The 15,063-nt window shown below is 36.1% G+C and overlaps 1 protein-coding gene across 1 annotated transcript in view; it reads right to left on the bottom strand.

Moving 5' to 3' along the window:
- Epha6 (EPH receptor A6) overlaps nt 1–15,063 on the bottom strand; it is a 993,878-nt gene that overhangs the window by 587,249 nt on the left and 391,566 nt on the right. Inside the window, exon 5 of the mRNA XM_052158907.1 lies at nt 6,701–7,036. Within this exon, the coding sequence (XP_052014867.1) occupies nt 6,701–7,036 (336 nt within the window). The remainder of the gene's footprint in view (nt 1–6,700; nt 7,037–15,063) is intronic.

The following is a 15,063-nucleotide window of genomic DNA, read 5'->3' as shown; positions in this document are numbered from 1 at the left end:
GCCCCAGCTAACCAAAACTACGGAATCTTCACAATCAAAACATAGCCCTGATAAGAGTCTTTAATCTTCCCACTGAAATTTCACATTCCAGGCCTCTGTCTTCTGTACTGTTCTTAGCATTATTTTCCAGTCTCCTATCTAACATCCCACAGAACTCTTAACATCCAAATGGCTTTTCTAATAAAAAGTCCTAAAGTCCTTCCACAGTCCTCCCCAAAAGATGGTCAGGTTGTCACAATAATACCCACTTCTTTTACCCATTTGTCTTAGTCATTGTTTATTTTTTATTTTTTTATTTTTTATGATTTATTTTTTCATTTGATATATTTTTATTTAAAATTCAAATGATTTCACCTTTCCTGGCTCCCAACTCCCCTAAAGTCCCATAAGCCCACTTCTTCTGCTTGTTCCCCCATCCACTCCTTCCCACTTCTCTGTTCTGGTATTGCCCTACACTGCTGCACTGAGCTTTTCCAGAACCAGGGGCCACTCCTCCGTTCTTGGACATCATTTGATATGTAGATTATTTCTTGGGTATTCCAAGTTTCTAGGTTAATATCTATCAGTGAGTGCATTCCATGAGTGATCTTTTGAGACTGGGTTACCTCACTTAGTATGATGTTCTCCAGCTCCACCCATTTGTCTATGAATTTCATGAATTCATTGTTTCTAATGGCTGAATAGTACTCCATTGTGTATATATACCACATTTTTTGTATTCATTCCTCTGTTGAGGGACATTTGGATTCTTTCCAGCTTCTGGCTATTATAAATAGGGCTTTTATGAACATAGTGGAGCATGTATCCTTATTATATACTGGGGAATCCTCTGGGTATATGCCCAGGAGTGGTATAGCAGGGTCCTTTGGAAGTGACATGCCCAATTTCTATTCTTGCACAAACAGCATAACCAAGAAGCAAGTTGGGGAAAAGGGGGTTTATTCAGCATACACTTCCACATAGCTGTTCATCACCAAAGGAAGTCAGATCTGGAACTCAAGCAGGTCAGGAAGCAGGATCTGATGCAGAGGCCATGGGCAGATATTACTGACTGGCTTGCTTCCCATGGCTTGCTCAACCTGCTCTCTTATAGAACTAAGACTACCAGCTGAGGGATGACACCACCCACAAGGGGCCCTCCCCCCTTGATCACTAATTGAGAAAATGCCCTACAGTTGGATCTCATGGAGTCACTCCCCCTACTGAATCTCCTTTCTCTGTGAGAACTCCATTCTGTGTCAAGTTTGTACACAAAACCAGCCAGTACAATAGTGGACATGTGTCCTTATTACATGTTAGAGCATCTTCTGGGTATATGCCCAGGAGAGGTATAGCTGTAATACTATGTCCAATTTTCTGAGGGATGGCCAGAATGATTTCCAGAGTGGTTGTACCAGCTTGCGATCCCACCAGCAGTGAAGGAGTGTTCCTCTTTCTCCACATCCTTGCCAGCATCTACTGTCAAGTGAGTTTTCTCACGGGTGTGAGATGGAATCTCAGGGTCATTTTGATTTGCATTTCCCTGTTGATTAATGATGTTGAACATTTCTTTAGGTGTTTCTAGGCCAGTTGATATTTCTCAGTTGAGAATGCTTTGTTTAGCCCTGTACCCCATTTTTAATAGGATTTCTTGATTCTCTGGAGTCTAACTTCTTGAGTTCTTTGTATCTATTGGATATTAGCCCTCTATCGGATATAGGATTGGCAAAGAACTTTTCCCAATCTTTTGGTTGCTGTTTTCTCCTACTGAGAGTGTCCTTTGCCTTACAGAAGCTTTGCGATTTTATGCAGTCCCATTTGTTTATTGTTGATCTTAGAGCATAAGCCATTGGTATTCTGTCCAGGAAATTTTACCTTATGTCCATATGTTCTAGGCTTTTCCCAACTTTCTCTTCTATTAGTTTCAGTGTACCTGGTTTTATATGGAGATCCTTGATTCACTTGGACTTGTACAGGGAGAAAAGAATGGATAAATTTTGCACTCCTGGGAGACTAACTCTCTCCCAGTGGTATATGTGTATGAAGCACTGTGGCACAGTATCAGCTCAGGGCCCCACCTCACATTAATCAGAATGGTTAAGATAAAAAATGCAGGTGTCAACTGATGTGGAGGTGTAGAAAAAGGAGTACTCCTTCAATAATAGTAGGATTGTAAGCCAATACAACCACTCTAGAAATCTGTATGGTGTTTCCTCAGAAAATTAGACATACTGCTACCTGAGGACCCAGCTATACCACTCCTGGGAATATACTCAGAATATGCCCCAATGTTTAATAAGGACACATGCTCCACTATGTTCATAGTAGCCTTATTTATATTAGCTAGAAGTTGGAAAGAACCCGGATGTCTCTCAACAGAGGAATGGATATAGAAATAGTGGTGCATTTTTAACAATGACATACAACTTCACTATTAAAAACAATGACTTCATGAAGTAATTCAGTCACATAAGAAGACACGTGGTATGTACTCAGTGAAAAGTGGATATTAGCCCAAAAATCCAGAATACCCAAGATTCAATTCACAGACCATATGAATCCCAAGAAGAAGGAAGAACAAAGTGTGGTCCTTCTTAGAAGGGGGTACAAAATACTCACAGGAGGAAACATGGAAACAAAGTGTAGAGCAGAGACTGAAGGAAAGGCTATACAGAGACTGCCCCACCTGGGGATCCATCCTATATACAGCCAGCAAATCTAGAAGCTATTGTGGATGTAGTGCTGTCCTTTTTGAAGGAAGCCTAATATGGCTTGCTCCTGATAGGCTTTACCAGAGCCTGACAAATACAGAGGCAGGTGTTTGTAACCAACCATTGGACTTAGCATGGGGTCCCTGGTGGATGAGTTGGAGAAGGGACTGAAGAAGCTGAGGGGATTTGCAGCCTGATGGAGGGAACAACAATGTCAACTGGCCACACCCCCTGGAGCTCCAGGGGACTGGAACATTTACCAAAGAATACACATGGAGGGACTCATGGCTCTGGTCACATATGTGGCAGAGGATAGCTTTGTTGAACATCAATGGGAGTAGAGGCCCTTGGGCCTTAGGGCATTTGATGCCCCAGTGTAGGGGAATGCCAGGGCAGGAAGGCAGGAATGGATGGGTGGGTCAGGGAACACTCTCATATAGGTAGGGGGAAGGGGAATAGGACAAAGGTTTCTGAAGCGGAGACCTGGAAAGGGGAAAACATTTGAAATATAAATAAAGAAAATATTCGAACAAAAATCCTCAAGTGTGGGGGGGGTGCTAAGGAATGGACCAATTTGCATTCTTCTACGTGTTGACCATCAGTTGAACCAGCACCATTTATTGAAAATGCTGCCTTTTTTCCAATTTATTGTTTTAGCTTCTTTGTCAAAGATCAAGTGACCATAGGTGTGTGGGTTCATTTCTGGGTCTTCAGTTCTATTGCACTGACCTACCTGCCAGTCACTGTACCAATATCAGTTTTTATCACTATTGCTCTGTAATATAGCTTGAGGTCAGGAATGGTGATTACCCCAGATGTTCTTTCATTGGTGAGAATAGTTTTCCCTATCCTTGTTATTCAAAATGAATTTGAGAATTGCTCTTTCTTGCTCTATGAAGAATTGAGTTAGAATTTTGATGGGGATTGTACCGAATCTGTAGATTGCTTCTGCAAGATAGCCATTTTTACTATATTAGCCTTACCAATCCATGAGAATGGAAGATCTTTCCATCTTCTGAGGTCTTCTTTGATTTCTTTCTTCAGACTGAAGTTCTTGTCTTACAGATCTTTTACTTGTTTCGTTAGAATCACATCAAGGAATTTTATATTGTTTGTGACTATTGTGACGGGTGTAATTTATTTAATTTCTTTCTCAGCCTGTTTTTTCTTTGAGTAGAGGAAGGGTAGTGATTTGTTTGAGTTAATTTTATATCCAGCCACTTTGCTGAAGTTGTTTTTAAGGCTTAGGAGTTCTCTGGTGGAGTTTTTGAGGCCTCTTAAGTATACTATCATATTATCTGCAAATAGTGATATTTTGACTTCTTCCTTTCCAATTTGTATCCCTTTGACCTCCTTTTGTTTTCTCATTGTTCTGGCTAGGACTTTGAGTACTATATTGCATAGGTAGGGAGAGAGTGGGCAGCCTTGTCTATTCCCTGATTTTAGTGGGATTGCTTCACATTTCTCTCCATTTAGTTTGATGTTGGCTACTGGTTTGCTGTATGTTGCATTTAGTATGTTTAGGTTTCAACCTTGAATCCCTGATTTTCAAGGCTTTTACCATGTAGGGATATTGAATTTTGTCAAATGCATTTTCAGCATTTAATGAAATGATCATGTGGTTTTCTTTCTTTGAGGTTTTTTTTTTATGTAGTGGATTATGTTGATGGATTTCAGTATATTGAACCATCCCTGCCTCCCTGTGATGAAGCCTACTTGATCATGGTGAATGATAATTTTGATGTGCTTTTGGATTTGGCTTGCAAGAAGTTTATTGAATATTTTTGCATTGATATTCATAATGGTAATTGATCTGAAGTTCTCTTTCTTTGTTGGGTCTTTGTGTGGTTTTGGGATCAGTGTAACTGTGGCTTTGTAGAATAAATTTGGTAGTGTTTCTTTTGTTTTTGTTTTGTAGAATTGTTTGAAGAGTATTTGTATTAGGTCTTCTTTGAAAGTCTGATCAAGTATATTTCATTCTAAGATTATAAAAATTCATTCTTTCTACTTCTCTGTCACAGAAATATTACAATAAAATTGTTTTTAAATGAGATTGTTCATTAAAGGTATAATATGAGCAGGTAGTGAGCTAAGAATTGTTTTAATGATGATCATGGGGTTTTTTCTTGCTACCCAACCCAGGCTACATCACTCCTCCAAATATACTATTCTAATATTTTCCCTAATTTTTATTTCAAGAATGTTATATGATGGAATCATATCGGACAGATTCTTTTGCGCTTTCTTTGGAAAATTAACATCATGTCCGCAGGGGTCATCCAAGATGTATGTAGCAAAAGTTTGATCCTATTTAATGTTGACTAGCATTCCAATACAATCAGTATGATTTATTTCTTTTAAGATTCATTTTATTATGTGTTAGTTTTGATTAGTGCCTGCCATATGTGTTCAAGTACAGCTGGGGAAGGGAGGAAAGCACTGGATTTACTGGAGCTATAGTTCTATTTTGTTTTCAACCTTCTAACATGGGTGATGGAAACTGAAACATGACTTCTTTGCTTTCAGGATTGTGTGTGTGTGTGTGTGTGTGTTTTCTGGAAAAGCAACAATGGCTATTAACCTCAAAACTATATCTACATTCCCTCTCATTTTGTTATAAAGAATACTAAGTTTTGGTTATTATTCTTATAAAGATTTAGTTTATACTAAGTAATGTAAATATTTAGTTTATGCCATGAGCTGAATTATTCTATTATTCTTTACTCAATAGATGAAATCTACTAAAAGCATGATATATTTGGCCATAAGCCTTTAATGAGTTATTCAGGAAACCTAAGGTTACAATAGTGGTCATGATTCAATAACTGATGTCCATGCACAAAGGGAATTTTTGGGGACTGGATACAAGACCAAAAGACCACATGGAGACATGGAAAAAGTTTGCTGTTTTGAAAAGTTCATAAACCATTTCAAGGTGGAATCAGTCTTTCTATCAACTTACAGTCTGTAGCACTGTGAAAGAGAAATTGCTGTATAAGTCAAAAAGTACAGAATGTTTGTGATACATCCTGCTACAGGAAGTTACAGGTGATATATCAAACTAATAAAGCCTATAAGACTTGCCAGTCTTATAATTTCATGTTATGTGTATTTGCCAATTCTTTTTATTGTAAAACAGCCTTGTATATCCATATCATTTGTGATTGCTTCTTAAAAGACATTTTAAGACTTTGTATCTTTTCTTTATCACATTCTATAATATAATTATGTTGGCAGAGAAGACAGCATATACTGAAAAAATTATGAGTATTTATGCCTGACTTCATAAGAATATAATTTTGTAATCATATAATGATATATTTAACTAAATTTATCACATTTTAAGTCAGTTTAAATTGTTTTCATAATATCACATGAACAATAGTATTTGAATGTATGTGTGTGTGTGCATGTATGTCTCTGTGTGTGTGTGTGTGTGTGTGTGTGTGTGTGTGTGATTAATTCTGTTACTGTGGTTGGACTTTCTTTAAAATGGTATGATATTGTTAAACACATTAGCTGCCACTTTTAAGACTACTGATTAATTATAATTAAATAACTTGTTGTTATTTGTTTTATCTGACATTTAAAAGGATGGAAAACCTAAGTGTGCTGATTGAATTTCAACCCATTTAGCAACATTTTATTTATCACTACCTTTCACTGGCAAAATTAAATATGCACTTATTAAGAAATATCGGTGTCTTGTTATATTAAAATTATAAACACTCATTACAGAGAAGCATTTTATCTTACCAGCCAAACTGCTTAGGATAAAAAACCAAAAACAAGCAAACCAAACCACAACCACCACCAAGAACAACAATAGCAACAAACCAAAAACAAAACATCTTTTATTTTATCATGATAAGATATAAAAGCAAAGAGATCATGCTTTTGTCTATTGTATGAATATTTCCACTAAACTTAATTAAACTAAGCTAGTCCATGCATGTTACCCATAAAAGAGAACTGGGAGTCAATTTTGAGAGAATAGCAATGGTACTTACCATCTTGGTCTGTGGTTACTGTAATAGCTGTGAATGGCTTGGGGGAGATGCTCATCTCAGAAACTCCATTCATAGCTTCTATTTCAAAGGTATAATTGACGTGAGACACAAAGTCAAGTACTACCACAGAGTTGTTGATCAGTCCAGTGTGTCTTGGGATGAAGCGGAGTCCTCCACCGCAGTCCTCACACTGGCTAGTGTCTAAGCCACATTTCTTACAGATTACACTGTATGTGAGATCTTTCCTCCCTCCTGTGTCACTGGGTGGGCTCCATTCCAAAATAAGGGCTGTTTCATTGATGCTAAAAGCCACATTTCTAGGAGCTGAAGGTGGTCCTGGGGAAAAGCAATTAGAAAAGAAGTTGTATTTGTATAGGACAGTGAAGGATGGTGGTACAACACAGAAATATTCATAAGTGCATGCTGCTGATTTTTAATATTAATTGGTAGCCATTTTCCACAGTAACTATAAAGAACATGTTTAAATATCTGATGAAGCTCAAGGAGGAAGTCTTTAATGGTGAATACTGTACATTTCTTAATACTTGAGAACTTAAACTTTAATATTTAATATCAAAGTCTATATATCTCCAAAGGCCACTTTTAAAGTTTGTTTTCTGTAAATATATAATTGATGGAAATTGTAAATTATGAGATATGCCTCCTAATATCCTCAATAATTACCTTACCATTTTCATAATTTGAAACCAACTGTGGTATGTGTACTCATCACATATTCTCATTATTGTGTAGAAAAAAAAACACCCATTTATTTTCTTTGTCAAATACATAGGACATATTTTCCAGCTGTTGGAAATATATTATAATTAATTTTGAGTGGGAAGACTATTTCAAAATGGTATAGGAATGAAATTCAGAGAAAATATCCCTAAAGAAGTCTAAGTCAATTCTCTCTTCATTGTTGTCAAGGACACTTAAGTTGGGTTGCTCTCCTCATGTCTGTGGTCATCTTCTTTTTGGTTTTCTATACCATAAGAATATTGTTTATAAATGGTTGAAAAATAGCTCATTATACAAATGCTGGAACAACCCACATTTTTTCAGACAATTTAGAATCTTTCATTTGAAGAAATCTAGAGTCCTGAAATTTTCTTTTTCAAGAGAACCTGCTCAATAAGTAGAAATTCTTCAATAATATCTTAGGGAAGAAATTCAAATTGTGATGTAGACATCTTTTGACTGTCAACTTATGTTCATTTATTCATTAAATGAATGGATTTTTTTTTAATGACTACTATGTGACTGATACTCTGGTAGGTGTGGTATTATTCCTGCATTGTTGCAGCGACTTTTAGTGAAGGGGACGAAAAAACAAACTTAGAGCAGCAGTTACTAATGATAAAAATTGGAATTTTAGAATCTTAAAGGGCATGAGCTGAAGTAGAAACAATCAGAAGGAAGTTAACTCTTGGTAACATGATAAGAAATCATTAGCAATTAGCAATATTAGGGGTCAGGAGCATGTAGTTTTAGTCAAGAAAAAAATCTTAAAAACAAACATGGAACAGACAGGGAGGCACCTGGATTAGAAGGCAGTTGGAGAATCCATGAAGTGACTTGTATGGGGCAGCAAGGGGCACTATAGATAACTCAGGATAGTTAGTTACATTACCTAGAACAGCTACAAATTTCCTCTGTCTAACAAAAGGAAAGTTGAAGGAGTGTGTGTGTGTGTGTGTGTGTGTGCTTGCATGTCTATGTGTGTGTATGCATATATATGTGTCTCTCAATTCATGTGTACATGTGGATAATTGTGTGTATATAACTGTGGGTGAATGAAGGCATCCAAATGCCACAGAGACCAATGGTGGTCGGTGGACAACTTTATGCAACAGTCTTTATCTTTTACCTTGTTTGAGACCTGGCCTTCTTGTTGCTTTTCTACTGATTATAATTCACAAGCTTTTGGGTATTATACTGGTCCATTTCATATCTTCTTCTTTGGGGAGTTAGGATTTTTAAAAAGCTTGTTCTGTGAATCCTGCTTTTACATGGGTTCTATAGGTCTGAACTCAAGTCCTCACAAAACGTACTTTTCTAAATACTGAACCATTTTCCCAGTCAGACTCAAAGGTTGATTTTTTTTTAATAAGATAAATATTTTTTTATATACATGTCAAATGTTATCCCCTTTCCTGGTTTTCCCTCCAAAAACTCCCTATCCCATCCCCCCTCCCCCTGCTCACCAACCCACCCACTCCTGATTCCCTGTACAGGCATTACCCTACACTGAGGCATCTAGCCTTCACAGAACCAAGGAACTCTCCTCTCACTGATGTCTGACAAGGCCATCCTCTGCTATATATGCAGCTGGAGACATGGGGCAAAGGTTTTTGTTTGTTTGTTTGTTTGTTGGTTTTTTGGTTTTTTTTTTTACTTTTTAAAAAATTTATTTTCTATATTATTTGTTTACATTCCAAATGATTTTCCCTTCCCTGCTTCCCCCCTCCCCATAAGTCCCATAAGCCCTCTTCCATCTACCCATTCCCCAATCACCCCCACCCATTTCTGTGTCCTGGTAATCCCCTACAATGCTACTTCAAGCCTTTCCAGGACCATGCCAACACCTGGGTCAAAGGTTTTAATGTATGGGAATGACATGTTTTAGGAGACAATCACTGTACAGTATGGTGCATGGTTTGAGAATGGCCATGGAAATAAGGTCTCTCATATACTGCTGATGAGCAAAATACAAGCAATAAATCACATGTCACTACATTGGCTTTGAGATATTTGCCTATTTCCTTTTGTGCATTTCTGATGTCAGCCATGTATAGGCAGGAATCTTTAGCCACCATTATTTCTATTACTTAACTCTAGACCTAGAAAGGTGTTGAGAATTTTTATTAAAGGTTGCTGAATGTCTTGCTTTATGTCATTTTATGTTTTTGTGGGCTTGCATATATGTGTGCCTTCAGACAAGAAAATATGGAGGAAATTATAAACAAACGCAGAATCAAAAGTGCATTTTACTATCTTCCTAAACTTACACACAAGGGATACAAATTCATTATCTTAATAATGCCTCATGGTAAGCCATTTATATTGATGATTTTTCTTTTATTTATAATTGATTACATAAATTATTACTCATTTATACCTCTACAGCTAGGAAATTTCATCAATTATGTTATGGGTGTTCACAAGTATAGAACTATCTGCTTAGACATATGATAAAAAATTAAAAAAATAGAGACACCCTTCTTACTCAAGGGCCCTCACAACCAATTTGCATGATGATTAAATAGCTTTTTAATTGCTGTTAAATTATGCCAGCTAAACTGTGATTTCATGCAAATATTAAGCTGTAATGACACATCCTGAATCATTTACTAAGATTTAGAATGTGGAACAAAGAGAGACAATTAATTCTAATCCTCAGATTCAACTAAATTATGTGTCACTGGGTTTTTCTGAATGTGGCCTGATTGCTTTGCTGTCATTTGTAATTTATACAAATATTATATGACACCCAGAAACTATACCGTGGCAGCAATAATGTATTTAGAGACATTTGTCTTGAAAACTCTTAGCGATTTCCTTATGTTGATTTTTTTCTTCAAGAAAAACAAATAACTCATTGGATAGAAGATAGCTCTTACCCTCTCCCTTCAGACTGACTTTATAATGACAGAGGGATTGTTCTGACAGTTTTCAAGCTCAGAATGAAAAAACCTATACAGTAAAATTAACTCTGTTTCTGATATACTTTCTATTACTAATAATATTTATAAACAGGGTTTCTTCTCATAAATATCCTTTTACTTCAACTTGGATTTCCTCTTTATATTTTGAAAGAATAAACACTCAATGCTCAGGTAAAATGCCTGAGACCCAGAAAAATTCCTACTTTCCTCCTCTTCAGGAAACACCTGGTTTCACATACTCTCCTCCCCCCATACCCCACCCCCACCCCACACACTTCACAGAGGCTGGACACACTATAAGTTTTATTTTAAGTTTTAATATTTAAATGAAAATTGTTTGTAAGCATAACTGTGTCTTTCAGAATATCTCTGTACAATATAGAAAATACCACATAATATCAAATAAAAACCAAATTCAGTATTCAAATGTTAGTGTTCTGTCTTCTGACCCATTGAAACTGGAACCAAAGAAATACACACACACACACACACACAGATACAGATAGCTGTGTTGACTCGAGCATTTTCTCAAAATTGGCTCACTGTATCTTATTATCTAAGAAATGCATGGAAGACTACCAGAACTATATAAAACAGTCTAAACAAATGGCTCTCAAACTTCCTAATGCTTTGACCCTTTTAAACATTTCCTATGTTGTGGTGACCTCCAAACGAAATTATTTTTACAGCTACTTCATAACTGTAATTTTGCTACTGCTAGAAATCACGTTTCTGTGTTTCTTGATGGTCTTATGTGACTCATGTGAAAGGGTCTTTGACCTTCTGAACACCCCACAAAGGTTCATAACCCACAGAGTGAGAACAACTGATTTAAATAAGGGTTGGGTTAGAAGAAAAGCAAACCTAAGGATTATATTTCAACTTTTGTGTGATGTGGTAAATATTATAATATGTAAACTCATATAAAGTCTTTCTTAAAATTGTTAGCCTAAAATGATCATTTATACTGCTAATAATGGATTTCAATTTCCTCCAGATTCTACAGCTGTGTTAAGTATAGGCTTTTGTAGTAGGATCTGATGATTTTTTGAATTTCATCCGTTTCTGTTGTTAAATCTCCCTTTTCATTTCTAATTTTGTTAATTTGGATACTTTCTCTGTGCCCTATGGTCAGTCTGGCTAAGGGTTTATCTATCTTGTTGATTTTCTCAAAGAACCAGCTCCTGGTTTTGTTGATTCTTTGTATGGTTCTCTTTGTTTCCACTTGATTGATTTCAGCCCTGAGTTTGATGTTTTCCTGTTTTCCACTCCTCCTGGGTGAATTAGCTTCTTTTTGTTCCAGAGCTTTCACATGTGCCATTAAGCTGCTAGTGTATGCTCTCTTCCATTTCTTTTTGGAAGCACTCAGGGCTATGAGTTTTCCTCTTAGCACTGCTTTCATTGTGTCCCAAAGATTTGGGTATGTTGTGTCTTCATCAATTTATACTTTGAAAGAATAAACACTCAATGCTCAGGCAAAATGCCCGAGACCCAGAAAAATACTTTCTTTCTTTCCTCCTCTTCAGAAAACACCTGATTCTGCAGACTCTGCTCCCCCCTCGCCCCCCACATACTTCACAGAGACAGGGCATGCTATAACTTGGATTTCTCTCTCTCTCCCTCCATCTCTCTCTCATATCTCTCTCTCTCTCTCTCTCTCTCTCTCTCTCTCTCTCTCTCTCTCTCTCTCTCTCTCTCTCTCTCCCTCCCTCCCTCCCTCCCTCCCTCCCTCTCTCTCATTGTTAATAGTAAAGAAAATTAGATCAAAACGTTACAGTTTGAAATATGAAGAAAGTCAAGTCCTGAAAACTTTGGTGCCAAACTTCAGTGCTGTTGAAGAATGTAAGAACTTCATTAAAGGAACTTAAATGGAGCTGGAGAGATGGCCCAGTGTTTAAGAGCACAGTCTGCTCTTCCAGAGGTACTGAGTTCAATTCCCACCAACAACATGGCGGCTCATGTCTATCTGAAATGGGATCTGATGCCCTCTTCTGATGTGTCTGAAGGCAGTGACAGTGCACTCCAGTACATAAAATAAACAACGACGACGACAACAACAACAACAACAACAAAAAGGAACACTTGGAAGACTTAAGTCCCTGACAGGGATATTGAACAGTTGGCCTCTTTATTGTTTCTCTGTGTCCATGCGGGCACATGGTGAACAGTTCATTACAATGCTTCTTTCTCACTTTCAAGATCTGCCTTGTGATAGACCTACTAAGACACATACTCAGGAATAGAGACTGCAACTTATGAAATCAGAGCCGACATAATCCTTTTACCCACTTTCTAGTTAAGTTCCTACCATATGTATTTGAATAACTCCAAGGTATGTGATAATACTGATAACTAGCATAAAGAAAAAATTCATGTAAATAATACTACAATGATAGATAAATAGTTCAATATAAGTCCATATGGAATTAACATGAAAAGGATCCACTTAACCTTCTAGAAATGATTATGTGTATATATATATGTATATATATATATATATATATATATATATATACATATATATATATATATTGTCAAATGAGCATTGACTGTTTTTTCAATTTTAAAAAAAGGGGGAAAGTCATCTGGTCAGCAAAGAAGTACAACTTTAGACCTTGATATTGCTCTAAAACATAGTTTTAGATATTTATATATGTATACTTTAAAGTGTTTGGGAAAGAATGGTTAGAAAGAATTTTTTGAAATTATTTTGCAAATTACTGTTAACTTGAAAATTTTCAAACACACAAATCAGTTATCAATGGTAGTTTCTCTATGAGTGATTCCTCTTATAAAAGTTTGTTAGTTAATACTCTAAAGGAGAACAATTAAAATGTAAACTACTAAAGCAAATAATTCTCAGAATTCAGCATTTTTCACTTTTTTGCATTCTTCATAGACACAAAATTTTCCCTTCATCTTTAATATTCTAAAATTAAGAATGGGTAGTGATCAATATTTTTATAGTACTATGTTTGAAGACTGAAACACTAATTTATAATTCTGTTATATTGGTATTATATTATTTTTAAAGTTTTAAAATAAAACAAATAAAAATAGACCAAGTACCATTCATTTATAAAATAAACTACAATGTTCTCATCTTTACCTACAAGTATGTTTTTCACCTGGCCATGGCCCTATATTTATTGTTGAACCATATTGGTCTAGGATTTTTTTTCTTTTAACAATTTTAAGACTCCATACACTCTCAGATGGGTTCTCTACTAACTCAGAAAGTAAACAACCAAGGAGATTCAGGAAATACCTAAAATGTCAACATATACTAGACCCCTCTCTCTTCCAAATTATATAAGGAGTAAGGACTGCTGGAGAGGCATGTACCAGAGAGCAGGCTGGAAAAGGCTCTGACAAAATGAACTGCCTAGAAGAGAAACTCTGATATGTTGTGCTACCTGTGTGTTAGGTAGTTAGCTCTGGGTTTCCAGTGTTCATGATTTGCCTGTGCTAGTGTGGACTTTATGTGTAACATCTGTTTTTCATTCAACATTGCTCCTATTACTACCTGTCTCCCAAACTTCTCGAAGTAACCTCAATAATACACACTGGTTCATCAAATTGGAGTTCAGTGTGTGGTGGTATCCATACTATGGCCTGTCACCATTACCTTATTTGAGGTGAAGAAATGTTTGTTGATGTCTCACCAGGCATCAGGTTGCACAACAAAGTGTTTGTATATTCAGTTTATAAATTGCTTTTACTTTCTGCATTATAGAAAATTCTACCTCAGATTTAAATGTAATCCCCTTTGTGACAACTCTGCTCTCCCAGGAGTAGAACTGGCCATTTCTGTACCTTTCATGTATACATTAGAAATGCACCTAAATCTAAAGAGTGTCCTTAGTACTTCAGATCATTTATTTCATGGAATCAACAATAATGCTGCAAAAATGAATTACAGAAATGCATTATAGCTTCTCACATCAAGAATAAATAGAAAAATATAAACTAGAAAATGAGCTGTTGTTAGGGCTTTGGTGTTAAACAATTTACCTACTACTGTGAAAGAAAAAAAAGTTCATATACATGATGTCCTTTCCTACTTGATTCAAATGCTTCAAAATAGCATCCATTAGAAAAGGAAGAGAAAAAATATGGATGGTTTAAGCTGTCACAATTTGTCAGAGCAAAGCAAAACTATGAGCGAGTAGATTCAAACATATTAGATTTCCTGGAAATATATAACACTGCAGTATATGAATGTTTTCTTTGAAATCATAGATGCTTTTGGATTAGTCTCCTAAGTACAAATTGTTAATATTTAGTGGGACATTTTCTCCGAGTCCTATTGTAGAGGTCAGAGAAAGACGCAGCAGAAACAAGATTTTACTGATTCTTCAACATCTGAAGACTCTCCTAACAATTCTTTTAATAAAGGTAGCTTTCCCAGAAAATTTAATGAAAGAAACTCTCGTGAGCTAGCTATTAAAATGACTGTGGTTAAACTAAACCATGAAACTCAAATGCCATCTTGTATTTGTGGTCTAAAATGGTGAAGCTGCGATTCATTACATGCAGGTTCCTATTCTTTAGCATAGGGTCATTTTAATTTTTGAAATTACAATATTGCAATATGCTCAGCAAATATTTAGAGATGCTTTCTATACCAAAGCAAATACAGAACACAATTCAGCCTGCTAGATGTAATGAGAACTAATTTTGTGCCTTCTTTCT

This window comes from Apodemus sylvaticus, chromosome 15 (genome assembly GCF_947179515.1).
Source record: "Apodemus sylvaticus chromosome 15, mApoSyl1.1, whole genome shotgun sequence".
NCBI lineage: Eukaryota > Metazoa > Chordata > Mammalia > Rodentia > Muridae > Apodemus > Apodemus sylvaticus.
Note: the sequence above shows the minus strand (reverse complement) of the source record. Positions and strands in the feature narration are given on the sequence as shown.